This window comes from Dipodomys spectabilis, unplaced genomic scaffold, assembly GCF_019054845.1.
Source record: "Dipodomys spectabilis isolate Male_0828 unplaced genomic scaffold, ASM1905484v1 ptg000067l, whole genome shotgun sequence".
NCBI classification, from domain to species: domain Eukaryota; kingdom Metazoa; phylum Chordata; class Mammalia; order Rodentia; family Heteromyidae; genus Dipodomys; species Dipodomys spectabilis.
In genome coordinates this window covers 8,421,420-8,434,670 of record NW_024870744.1, presented here as the reverse complement: position 1 = coordinate 8,434,670, position 13,251 = coordinate 8,421,420, and the positions used below count along the sequence as shown (strand labels likewise).

Genomic DNA, 13,251 nt, shown 5'->3' with positions numbered 1-13,251 from the left:
GGCGGGGGAGGGCGAGGCGCCAGCACCCACCTCTTCCGAGACCTCCCGCGGGCGGCGCGGGCGCGGGCGGCCCAGCGAGCTCGGATCGAAGCGTCCCCTCCGCGGGGACCCCGAGACGCGGGCCTCGGCTGCGGAGGCGCCGGGCAGGGCAGCCGGGCGGGCGGGGATCCGGGCCGAGCCACGGAAGGGCGGAAGGGCGCCCCGGCCGGCCCGGAACCGGCCCGCGGCGTCCGCAGGCGGTAACCAGGTAACCGGCGCGGCGTGGCGCATGCGCGGCCTGACGTCGACGCTCACCAGGCGGGCGGTGCGGCGCAAGCGCGTTCGGCCCGCCGGCCTGCCACCGAGCTCAACGGAAAGGAGGACCGCGCTGGAGGCAAGGCCGCTTGGGCGCTCGGCTCCGTGGAGTGGCCATTCCTGGTGGGTGGAGCTACTGGCTTCGGTCTTTCCGTACTGAGTCTCACTTGGGATCTCGCTTTAAAACCCCTATCTCCTCTCACATCCCCAAAACGGAGGAGTGGCAGGCAGAGCCGTCGTAACCTAGGCAACGCCCCCCACCCTCGCCGGCTGCAAAGGCTCGCCCGACTCGCGAGGGGCGGGGCCCCGGGGCTGGGGCTGTGAAGGACAGCCCCCTGGGGGCGTGGCCATGGGACGAGGCCACCAATGATTGGGTAAAGGGCGGGGCCAGATGGCGTGACGAAGGGTTGGGGCGGCCAAGAACCCGCGTGGGTGGGGACGCGGTGTTAGGGGGCGGGACAGGGGAAATGGGGCGGTGAAGTATTGGACGGCGGCAGGGGGCGGTGCTAGGGTGGAGCGCGTGCTGACGTCGCCGCGGACACGTCGGCGGCGACGACCGGAGCCGGATATGCCAAGATGGCTCCGGCGGCTGCCATGTCTGCACTCGTCACCGCCGCCGGGTGGGCTGTGGCCCGCGGCGCTTGAGGGGCCGGGCTGCAGTCGCGCGGGTGAGGGGCGAGCGTGCGGAGGAGGGCGGCGGCCAGCCGCTGGGGCGAGGCCGCGGACGGCCAGGACGGGCGCGGTGGGCACCGGGCCCAGCCCCGAGCGGGCGGCGCGTCTCGGTGAGACGCTGGGGCCAGTGAGAGCGACCGACCAGGGCCTCGGCGTGCGGGGCCGGCGGCGGGCGTGGGGCGCGGTCGGGGCCTCCCTGGCCCGGGCGGGCGGCCGCTGGGGAGGCGCCGTCGCCGGACGCTGACGCTCCCGCTCCGGAGAGGCCAGCGACTTAGTGGCGGGCGACCGCCGAGGAGGCTCCGGGCGGCGTGGAAGGGGCCGCGGCGTCGGCCTCGGAGACCTCCCGGAGCGGCGCCGCGGAGGGGGCGCGTTGGAACCGCAGTTCGGTGTGGCTCGCTTCTTGGCTCGGTGCTGAGAACGTCGCGAGGAGGCCCGGGCTGCGCCCGATCCCAGGGTCGGTCAGGGGAAGCTGGACGCTGCGGTGCAGCCTGGGCGCCCCGAGCCCACGGCCCGCCGAGCCGGCCCTGGCCGCTTCGCCTACGGACCCGAGGGGGGCGGAGCGGTGCCGGGTTAAGCCGAGGCGCGGTTGCCGTCCCCGGGGAGGCCGGCGAGGAACCACAGACAGCTGTCCCTGCGCGTGCTGTTGCGCGTTTCGGCGCCGTGCAGCCGCCCTGCCGCCCTTCTCCATCCTCTGCCATAGGTTTCTGGCCCAGTGTATTGTACAAGACAAGACAAGGGGTGAAGTAGGCATTCATCCTTGGTCTTGTGACTTGGTTACTCCTCATGGGATTTACCTCGCTGAATCTCCAACTTGTCAGGGAAATTTTCTGAGATACCATGCAGCGTGTGTGTGTGTGTGTTTGTGTGTGTGTGTTTGTGTGTGTGTGTGTGTGTGCTAGTTCTATGGCTTTAACTCAGACCTATCTCTTGCTTCTCCCAAGGCTGGCATTCTACCACTTGAGCCACATCTCCACTTTCAGCTTTTTTGCAGGTTAATTGGAGATAAGAGTCTTAGTCTTAACAACCTTTCTGCCTAGGCTGGCTTAGAGCCATGATCCTTAGATCTCAGCCTCCTGAGTAGGGAGGATTACTGGTGTGAGCCACTTGTGCCCAGCACTATGCAGATTTTGAAATTATTCCTCCTTGCGTCTGTTAACATTTATGAATTTCAGAGTGTCCTTGTGGAACTTCCTCATTTTTAGCAGTGTTTAGGCTCTTCCAACCTCCTGTCTGCTTTCTTCAGATTCGTACCTTAGAAGAGGTGGGGTTTATCATGTTTATGCCAGATGCCCCTCGTGTAACTGGAGTGCCACTGGTCTCATCAAGAAGAGGTTGTGGGCAGAGGGTAACTGAGCTTCCTGGTGCACTCCTTTTGTCTCACACAGCTGGAGGCAGTGAGAGGCGTTTGCTGGCTGAGGTGTGCTCATTACTTGGGGTGTGCTCACTAATATCACTCCCTTGTCCTCTCTAGAGCTAATACCCTCTGATCCCATAGCCCAGCCATTTGAACTTACTCTTGGAGAAGTCTTACATAAGTACAGAGTCAGTTTGGCTGAAGAGCAGTGTTCATGAATAATACATCTTCTAGAAGATCAGCAGGTCTCTCTGAAACAGGTGCTTTTTAGAAAGTTAAGAGAGCTTACTGAACAGAACAGAAATTCCCATAATCCTGGGATAAATATCAGACAGTTCATTGTTTTCTGTTGGTGAGTAAAGAAGATTAAAAGAGCAATGTTCAGATCATAAGATTGTTCCAAATGGAATTAGAACATTTGCTAAAAGGCTCTCAATTGTGGATGATAAGGGCTGGCAGTGCTCCTTTGTAGGTGATGTTTGCTTATAAAACAGTTCTAGCTGGGTGCTGGTGGCTCTCATCTGTAATCCTATCAAGAGGCTGAGATCTGAGGATCGAGGTTCAAAGCCAGCTCAAGCAGGAAAGTCGATGAGACTCTTATCTTCAATTAACCACCAGAAAACCGGAAGTGGAGCTGCGACTCAAGTGGTAGAGCGCTAGCCTTGATCTGAAGGGCTGAGAGACAGTGCCCAGGCCCAGAATTCAAGCCTGTGACCAACAAAACAACAACAAAATTCTTAATTCACTAGAGTTGAGAAAACAAATTTTAAATTTCTGCAAAAAAGAGTATAAAATGTCTAATTCAGATTTGGATAGAATTTTTGTATTAAACAGCAATAGGGATTAGGCCTTCTGAGAGTCTACCATGAGTAGACACGCATAAGATTACACTCAGAAGGAGGAAAAAAGAAACATCCAAACTCTCATTTATTTCCTTCCTTCCTTTCTCTCTCTCTCTCTTTTCTTGCTTTCTTCCCCCCTCCCCCCCACCCCCCCAGTCATGGGGCTTAAACTCTGGGCCGGGGTGCTGTTCCTCAGCTCTTTAGCTCAAGGCAAGTGCTCTACCACTTCAGTCACAGCACCACTTCCAGTTTTCTGGTGGTTAATTGGAGATGAGTCTCATGGATTTTCCTGCCCAGGCTGGCTTTGAAAGGTGATCCTCAGATCTCAGCCTTCTCTGAGTATCTAGGATTACAGGGGTGAGCTACCAGCGCCCGGCCAGACTTTCTCATTTTAAAAATGGAGACACAGGTTGCACTGAGAGACGTGGCTGCCCTGAGCTGCTTTACCAGAGGCCGGCTGCTGTCGCAGTGACGCCTCTGAATCTGCCCGCTAGGCCTCTGCTATGGATTTCATTTTTTGTTTTTTGTTTTTTGTTATTGTGGAGGTGATACACAGAGGGGTTATGTTTATTATATGCTTCAGGTAATAAGTACATTTCCTTTCATACAGTGTCCTCTGTGCCCTCGTTCTCTCCCATTCCCTCCTTCCCATCGTCACCCATGATTTGTGTAGTTCACTTTCATCAGTGTTCAGTGTGCTTCTCTGCTACACCTGTTCACCCGCCCGGTCAGTCTTGGGGCTTGAATTCTGGGCCTGGACACTATCCTTGAGCTCTTCAGCTCAAGGTGAGTGCTCTACCACTTGAGCCACAGTGCTACTTCCAGTTATCTGGTGGTTTATTGGAGATAGGACTCTCATGGAAGCCGGGTGCTGGTGGCTCACGCCTGTAATCCTAGCTACTCAGGAGGCTGAGATCTGAGGATCGCAGTTCAAAGCCAGCCCGGGCAGGAAAGTCTGTGAGATTCTTATCTCCAATAAAAGCCACCAGAAAACTGGACGTGGCGCTGTGGCTCAAGTGGTAGAGAGCTTGCCTTGAGCTGAAGAGCTGAGGGACAGCACCCAAGCCCGGAGTTCAAGCCCTACGGCCCACCAAAAAAAAAAAAAAAAGGGCTTAGGTGATTCTCTCTCAAGACTATCCTCTTTTGGTTTCGCTGTGTATGAGTATGTAGAATCCTGTGTAATTTGTCATATCCCAGTACGTTTTAGATCTGACCTCCGCTATCAGAGAGAATATGCATCCTTTGTCTCTTTGAGCTTAGCTTACCTCATTTAACATGATTTGTTCCAATTCCATCCATTTCCCTGTAAACGTCATTATTTTATTCTTTCTAACTGCTGTGTAAAACTCCATTGGGTATAGGTACAACATTTTTGGATCCACTCATCTATTGTGGGGCATCTAGATTGTTTCCATATCTGGGCTATTGTGGATAGCCAGGATTGTGGCAGTGAACATGGATGTGCAGGTGTCTTTATCATATGCTGGTTCATGATGCTCAGAGTAGATGCCTAGGAGTGATATGGCTGGGTCATAGGGAAACTCTATGTGTAGTTTTTTGAGGACCCTCCAGACTGCTTTCAAGAGTGGTTGTACTACTTTACATTCCCACCAGCAGTGTAGTAGGGTTATGGATTTTATTTTAAAATTTTGTTTTTGTTTTTAACTGCTTAAAGTGGTAAGGGTCTTGTGTTGGAAGATAACCTAGGAGGCCTGTTTTTCTTGGCAGCCTGGTTTCAGTGTGACGTGGAGATGTAAGGAGTTGCTGTGTCTTTGTTGGACAAATGGAGGAGAATCCAAGCTCATAGGAGAAATGGGGGCGGGAGACAGGGGAAAGAGCTTTGGTCCATGTGAGGTGAAGTTATAACTGTTCCTGCTTTTAAAATGACAGTGAAGTTGGGCACTGGTGGCTCATGCCTATAATCCCAGCAACTCAGGAGGTTGAGATCTGAGGATCATAGTTCGAAGTCAGCTCAGGCAGGAAAGTTCATGAGACTCTTATGTCCAGTTAGCAAAAGAAGCCAAAAGTGGAGCCGGGTGCTGGTGGCTCACGCCTGTAATCCTAGCTACTCAGGAGGCTGAGATCTGAGGATCGCGGTTCAAAGCCAGCCCGGGCAGGAGAGACCGTGAGACTCCTATCTCCAATAAACCACCAGAAAACCGGAAGTGGCGCTGTAGCTCAAGTGGTAGAGCGCTCGCCTTGAGCTGAAGAGCTGAGGGACAGCGCCCAGGCCCAGAGTTCAAGCCCCACGTCCGACAAAAAAAAAAAAAAAGAAGCCAAAAGTGGAGCTGTGGTTCAGGTGGCAGAGCACTAGCCTTGAGCAAAAGAAGCTCAGGGACAGGGCTCAGGCCCTGAGTTCAAGCCCCAGGACTGGCACACATGCAAAAATTAAAAAATGACAGTGAATACCAAGTGAACTCTCTGGTGTTCCTAACTGAATTCAGGTGGGGTTTCAAGACGCTTTGTCAGTTAGAAAGGGTCCCCTGTCAGCATAGGAAGGAACACGTAGAGGCAGTAAGAATAGTAAATTCATAGATGCAAAGGATTAGTGCTCAGGTAAGGATTAGAAACTTTCAAAATTTCCAAATGGCATTCTTAGAAATACATCTATCAATGTTTTCTTTTTACCCATGTATCAAAGATTTCCAAAGGTATAAACATCATACTTCTGAAAAGATAAGTGTGGGGCTGGAAAGGTGGCTCAGTGGTAGAGCGCTTGCCTTGCATGCCTGAGGCCCTGGGTTTGATTCCTCAGCACCACATAAGCAGAAAAAAAAAAGCCGGAAGTGGCGCTGTGGCTCAAGTCGTAGAGCGCTAGCCTTGAGCTGAAGAGCTGAGGGACAGCGCCCAGGCCCAGAGTTCAGGACCCACGACCGGACCCCCAACCCCCCAAAAAAAAAGAAAAAAAGAAAAGGTAAGTGTGGATTGAACCCTAGAAACCTCCTAGGATTTCTTCCTTTGATTCAGTTTTCTCTTGGATTAGCTTAACATCTGCTTATGGGAGTGATGCTGGGGAGAAGGACAGAGGCCAAGAAAAGGATTTTCACGGTGCAGAACTTGAATTTTGCTTCCAAAGGACATTAGTTTGTCAGAATTGTATTCATCTTGTCTTACTCAAAATCAAAGAGCAGCAAAAACAACATTTCAGTGAGGATTTTTCTTCTTTTTTTTTTTTCTAGAAAAGTTTAGCTTTATCCCTGTTGGCAGTTTGTAAAAGCAATCACCCCATAGTTGTAAACCTGCTGTAACTTATTTTTAGGGTTTTTATTCCCAGCCTAGTTACAGTTCCAGTGGTCAGAGGCAACTTTGTTTCACTGCTTTCAGATGAAAACTAGATCATAAACAAATGAGAGAAGGGGCTGGGAAGGTGGCGTAGTGGTAGAGTGCTTGCCTCGAATGCATGAGGCCCTGGGTTTGATTTTCTTTTTTTTTTTTTTGTCGGTCGTGGGGCTTGAACTCTGGGCCTGGGCGCTGTCCCTCAGCTCTTCAGTTCAAGGAGAGCACTCTACCACTTGAGCTACAGCGCCCCTTCCAGTTTTCTGGTGGTTTATTGGAGATAGGAGTCTCACGGTCTCTCCTGCCTGGGCTGGCTTTGAACCGCGATCCTCAGATCTCAGCCTCCTGAGTAGCTAGGATTACAGGCGTGAGCCACCAGCGCCCAGCTCTTGGGTTTGATTTTCAGTACCACATAAACAGAAAAAGCCGCAATGGCACTGTGGCTCAAGTGGTACAGTGCTAACTTTGAGCAAAAAATCTCAGGGACAGTGCCCCAGCCCTGAGTTCAAGCCCCAGGACTGGCCAAAAAAAATAGGCATTTAGTAACTTTTGTGTACCAGTCCTGGGGCTTGAACTCAGGGCCTGGCTGCTGTCCCTGAGATTCCTTTTCTCAAGGGTAGTGCTCTACCCACTAACACCACAGGGCCACTTCCAGCCTTTTCTGAGTAGTTTGAGGTAAGAGGTTCATGGACTTTTCCTGTTCAGACTGGCTTCAAACCACAGTCCTCAGATCTCAGCCTCCTGAATAACTAGGATTGCAGGTGTGAGCCACAGGCGTCTAGCACATTTAGTAACTTTTATAATTTGTTGTTTTTGGTTGTGGGTCTTGAACTGTGGGCCTGGGCGCTGTCTTCAGCTCAAGGCAAGTGCTCTACCACTTGAGCCACAGCGCCACTTCTGGTTTTCTGATGGTTTATTGGAGATAGTCTCATGGACTTTCTTGCCTGGGCTGGCTTTGAACTGTAATCCTCAAATTTCAACCTCCTGAGTAGCTAGGATTATAGGCGTGAGTCACCAGAACCCAGCTAGCACAACTGTTTTTCATAATATCTTTTCACTAAAGAAAAGGGGAGAGCACAGTTTAAACTTTTGGGTTTTTCTTTCCAGATTTAAAAATAACATGCACAAAAAGTATGAAATGAATTTTTTTTTTTGAGATAGTATCTCACGATGAAGCCTGTGATGACCTGGAATCCACTGATGTGGACCAGCCAGTCTTAAACTCATGATCCTCTGCCTCTGCCTCTGGGGTGCTGAGATTATAAGCATATACCAGCTTTTCCATCCCATCCCATCCATCCATCCATCCATCCATCCAGTAGTACTAGGATTTGAGTTCAGGACCTCATCCTTGCTAAGAAAGCACTCTGCCGCTTGTGCCATGAGCATAGCTCCAGATTTTTTTTTTTCTCAGTAGTGCAGTTGCTCCTTCTTGGACCTGGTGGTAGTTTACAGAGCAGTGTTAGGACTAGCAGGCATTTTCTGGTAGTATCAGAATGGTTGTCGGATTGCTCCTGTCTCTGCTGGGGTGGGGAGGATCCAGAAGCAGGCTATCTAACAAGTCCTAGAGGGGACATGGGTGTCTACACTCACTCAGACCACTGGTGACCAAGCCCTCAGTGTCCTTGCCTCATCCAGCCCCTTCCAGAGCTTCCTGAAGTAGCTCCAAGGTTCTTTGCTAGGGCAGAAGCAGGGGAAAGATGTCCTCAGAATTTGACTAGGTGCCATTTTGAGAGAGAGAGAGAGAGAGAGAATATGTAGTTATATGCACATATAGTTTCCTTTATTATAGTCAGGACTGTAAATATGGGTTTTATGATCATTTTTCTTTTCTTTTCCAGCTCAAGTTAAGGAAAAGCTCTACCTTGCCTCCTCTTTAAGCAGCATCTCCTGTGGGAAAGATCCGACATGCAGCCGCCACCCCAGGCAATCCCATCTAGCATGGCTGGTCCCCCTCCGGCTGGGAATCCTCGGAGCATGTTTTGGGGTGGCAACAGTCCTTACAGGAGGCCAGCCAGTAATAATGCACCAGTAGCTCCGATAACTTGCCCATTGCCGCCAGTAACAGATCCATTTGCTTTTAATAGACAGACGCGCCAACACACACCTTTGGGCAGCTCGTCCAAGAGCAGCCTGCCTGCTTTGCATGGCTCAGCCTTCCCAGTGTGTTCTCAGTGGTCTGGTTTGCCTGCACCTCACACAAATGCTGGAGATAGCTCCCAAGGACCCCATGAGTCTCTGCCAGGACCTGTGTCACACCCGAGAACAGATGCCAGTCCGTTTCCTACTGCATCCATCCCTTCATTGCTGCCTGGATCTGAGATGAGTAGGAGCACTGAGGTCAGTTCTGTCTCGGGGCCTGAAATTCAAAATCCACCATATCCTCTTCACTACATTCCAGGAGTGGGTCCTGACCCATCTCATGGGAGACATCTGCCTGAGAGTGGGCCTGGGCCCGACAGACCTCTGAATAGACGCACCCCACATGACGGTGTAGCAGCCCCATCAGCATCTTCCTTCTTCTCCCAGCCTAGTCAACAGATGCCAGGTCAGTGGGCGCCAGCGCCAGGAGACTCACAGACTCCCCGGCATCACTGTTTGCCCTCCCCAGAGGGACTTGTTCAGAGTGTGGGACCCCAGGCCACCAGCACTTCCCATTTCCCCTCTCCGTCCACGGTGTGTCCCCCAGCACCCTCGGCTGGGGGCGAAGGGACTGAGGTGGCTCACCTGCGGAGTGGAACACACTTTCTCCCTCAGCATACATCCAGGCAAAATCCCAGAATCGGAAGTCCGTGGGCAAGCCAAGAGTTCATGCAAAATCCAGAAGTAAATAAGCATTTGCTAGACCCTGCCCTTGTGAATCTGCTCACTCAGGGAAATAGCCCAGAAAACCAGGTGCACTATCCCTTGGGGACTGGGACTAGCCGGACGCCACTAGAAGCATCCTCAGGATCTCTCTCAATGTTTTTCCAAGGAGAGGAGGCAGAAAATGAGGAGAATCTCTCATCTGAAAAAGCAAGCTTTGCTGGCAGAATGGACTTGGATGGTTTCTCCTCTAGTCCTGGACTGGGCCATCCGCTCCCGCCCGCACACGGAGCTGGTGGTGTCTACCAGGCCTTTCTCAAGGGCTCCAGCAGTGAGACTGCACAGCAGGAAGTTGGTGCACAGCCCTATTTTTCTCCGTCTACCGGCATTCAGCACGATAAGCAAACTGCTAGAAACGTTGCTGGTGATATGTGGGGTGATGCGGCAGGCACCGGGACTCTCAGTGCTCATGGCTCACAGTATGAGAATGTGGAAAACTTAGAGTTTGTTCAAAATCAGGAGGTTCTGCCAAGTGAGCCCCTGAGTTTGGACTCTTCCTCTTCGAATGATCATTTCCGATACGGAGCCCCTCCTGGGCCAGGTGCCCCCAGACCTAGTGCTGTGGGTCTCACCAGAGGTGGGGGACTGCATCTCGAGGCCCCTGAAGTGCCACTGCACCCTGCACGGTCTGACAGTGTGTCATCCAGCTACAGTGGCCACAGCCACAGGAGTCCTCCAGGGTCAACCCGGCCCCAAGAATTGGGGAGCACATTTATTCAGCAGGAAATCGGAAAACCCGAAGATGATTCTTCAGGCAGTTTTTTTAAACAAATTGACTCTTCTCCCGTTGGAGGGGAGACAGATGAGACCACCGGGAGCCAGAATTACCGCAGCAGCCTGTCTCAGCCCTCAGCTCCAAGTCCTCCCAAACCTACAGGGGTGTTTCAGACAAGCGCAAATAGTTCTTTTGAACCAGTAAAATCTCACTTAGTTGGGGTAAAACCAGTCGAGGCAGATCGTGCCAACATGGTGGTTGAAGTGAGGGGAACCCGTGACCAGCAGAAGAAGCGCAGAGCAGCTGCCAGGATGCCTGATGCCTCTCCAGGTAACCTGGAGCAGCCACCAGACAACATGGAGACCCTCACTGCACCCCAGGCCTGCCCCCTGCCGCCACATACCACCACTGCAGAAGCTGGACACACACTTCCACATACAGGGCCACCATTGGATACTATGCGCCCAACACCTGAGAAGAGGCCCTCAGTCAGGACACAGGGAGCCGTGAAGTGTGAAAGCCCAGCAACAACTCTGTGGGCACAAAATGAACTGCCAGATTTTGGTGGCAACGTCCTGTTAGCCCCCGCTGCCCCTGCGCTGTACGTGCCTGCAAAACCCCAGCCGCCAGAAGTTGTTCAGCCTCTGGCCAAGGGAGTGTCTGGGCAGCAGCTGCGGAAGCCAGGTGCTGCCCCACCTCTGCAGAACCAAGATGGCCTTGGTGCTTCGGAAAACCTTGAGAACCCCCCAGAGGTGGGCGAAGAGGAGGCCCTTCCATCGCAGGCCAGTTCTGGTTATGCAAGTTTGCTGTCTTCACCACCGACCGAATCTTTGCAGAATCAACCCATTCTGATTGCCCAGCCTGACCAAAGCTATAATTTGGCTCAGCCTGTTCATTTTTCCGTGTCTTTAGTGAGTCCTAACGAGAAGACTCAGTCTTGGGGAGATGCCGTAGTGGGGGATAATGCCAAAGGGAGTAACAGCCCGCCTCCTGGTGGTGATTCTGGAGACCATGCTGCAGTATCTGGGGTCCCAGCTAATACTGCCACTGGCTTGTCTCTGTCTAACAGTACTGCCCCCAGCAGTGTGCCTCGTGGTTCTGGGTCTTCTGAAATGGTTTCTAGCCAGCCTGCCTGTTTGTTGGCTCAGTCACTGTCCTATTCGGTTCCAAAGACTCCTCTTGCAGAAAGTCAGAATCGCAGTGCAGCAGGAGTTCCTCCTGAGTTTAATAGCTTTGCTGGAAGCCCAGGTGTGACCTTAGTCCCGCCTGCAAGCAGTACATTGGTACCTAGTAATAATGAGAAGGCAGATCAGTGCACTAACCGTGAAGAAACAGTTGGAGCCCTAGACTTCACTCTAAACAGAACTTTGGAAAATTCTGGAAGAATGTATAGCTCATCCTTTTCAGACTGCCCAGCTTCTCAGCAAACAGTTGCCAATCATCCCAGACAATCTGGGCCTGGAACGCATAATGCAGACCATTTCTATCAGCAGGTGACTAAAGATGCACAGGACCAGTGTGGTGTGGGAAAAGCCCAGCCAGAGCTCGTCCCTCCTCAGCCACAGACTTCTCCCCAGGTGCCCCAGGCACCATGTTCAGAACCTGCCAATACAGAAAGTTCATCTGCACAGGGACGGTCCCAAAGCTCAGCCCGGCCATCAAGTCCAGCTCCAGCTGACACAGGCCAGCAGCTGCTGCCTCCGCCACCTCAGTCCTCCAGTGCATCGGCTGTGTCCACCAGCTCAAGCCAGGCAGCCCCACGATCAGAGCAGCCCTGGCTGCACCCACCACCTCCAAATGCATTTGGCCCACCACCTCCAGACCTGGCATCCCACTACTATTACAGACCGTTGTACGATGCCTACCAGTCCCAGTACCCCTCACTCTATTTGTCTGATCCTGGGACAGCCTCCCTGTATTACCAGGTAAGAGTGCCAGTGTTCAGCCATCTTCCTGCCCTCACTTTGGTTCGTTGTATTTCTTCTCTCCAGGCCTTCACAGTGCACCTGAGAAAAGTTCTCTCTGGCTACCACCCAGCTCTTCCCTTAGGCTCCTACCAACAGCAGTTCATTGAATTGCTTGTAATGAATTGCTGTTGCTAACTTTTTTTCTTTTTTTTAAATACAACACAGCATCCCATTTTATATGACAAAAAAGCCCCCTTTCTTGTAACACCTGTCTATTTGGTGCAGAATTAGAGCTCTGTGTTGCAAAGTTTATCCTCTGGAAGCTCATATGTTTGTTGATTTGTTTTTTTTGTCAGACTGGGGCTTGAACCCAGAGCCTGGGTACTGTTGCTGAGCTCTTTTGCTCAAGACTAGTGCTCTACTACTATGAGCCACAGCACCACTTCTGGTTTTCTGGTGGCTAATTGGAGATAAGAGCCTCACGGACTTTTCTGCTTGGGCTGGCTTTGAACTGTGATCCTCAGATCTCAGCCTAAATAGCTAGGATTACAGGTGTGAACCATCAGCACCCAGCTTCTTATATGTTTTATTGTTTAGCGAAGGTTGGTTCCTGGGCTCAGCCTCTTAAAAGCTCAGTATGCCACCCTGCCTGGGTTTTACATAGTTTGAACCCCCCAAGCCAGCCAGCGTTAAGAAACAACAGGAGTAATGCTAGACATCTTGTAAGTCTTTCCTGGGAATCTTTTTCTAGAAAGGAGCCTAGACAGTATTTCCACACCACGGAGCCCACATCTGCTTGACCTGGGGACAGGAGAGTGAGAGGAGCCACAGGCTGCTGTGGGCTCTTACTGGGACTGAAGCGTGGAAATACTTTTATATGAGCACATTTTTTTCTTTATGTTGCTGTCGTTTCCAATGGTGGTCAGAAACTTAACTTTTTTCATTATCTGCCGGGCAGTGGCAGAGTTGAAGCAGTTATACACAGGAGGATGAGTTCTAGCTCACATGTATTTTGTCTTACCTCCTTTCAGATTTTCTCATGTTCAGACACGGGCTCAGGCCATGGTTCTGTAGTGAGGCTACCTATGACTTGCAGGTTCCAGTGGGTCAGTGGTCCTCTTGCTTGGCTGAGGTGGTGGCTAAAGCAGGACATGAATGATCACAGGCCTTGTCAGTGGAGGTTTGAAGAGGCACACGCCTCATGGTGCCCTCAGAAAGTCGCTGCCCGCTGGCAAGGCCTTGTGGATCTGTCTGGGTTGTCTTAGCAAGGCCTGGGCTGACAGCCTGAGGTCGACCCTCTGTCTCTCTGTTCACATGAAGGAAGCC

The 13,251-nt window shown here is 52.1% G+C and overlaps 1 protein-coding gene across 5 annotated transcripts in view; it reads left to right on the top strand.

The window, feature by feature from the left end:
- The first annotated feature begins 861 nt into the window (after nt 1-861).
- Sec16a (SEC16 homolog A, endoplasmic reticulum export factor) overlaps nt 862-13,251 on the top strand; it is a 40,576-nt gene continuing 28,186 nt past the window's right edge. For 4 of the 5 annotated variants that reach the window (XM_042680939.1, XM_042680938.1, XM_042680936.1 and 1 more), the window contains exons 1-2: nt 862-962; nt 8,280-11,943. In XM_042680939.1, the coding sequence (XP_042536873.1) occupies nt 8,347-11,943 (3,597 nt within the window). In that variant the 5' untranslated portion in view covers nt 862-962; nt 8,280-8,346. The remainder of the gene's footprint in view (nt 963-8,279; nt 11,944-13,251) is intronic. The other variant, XM_042680942.1, reaches the window with a different exon arrangement.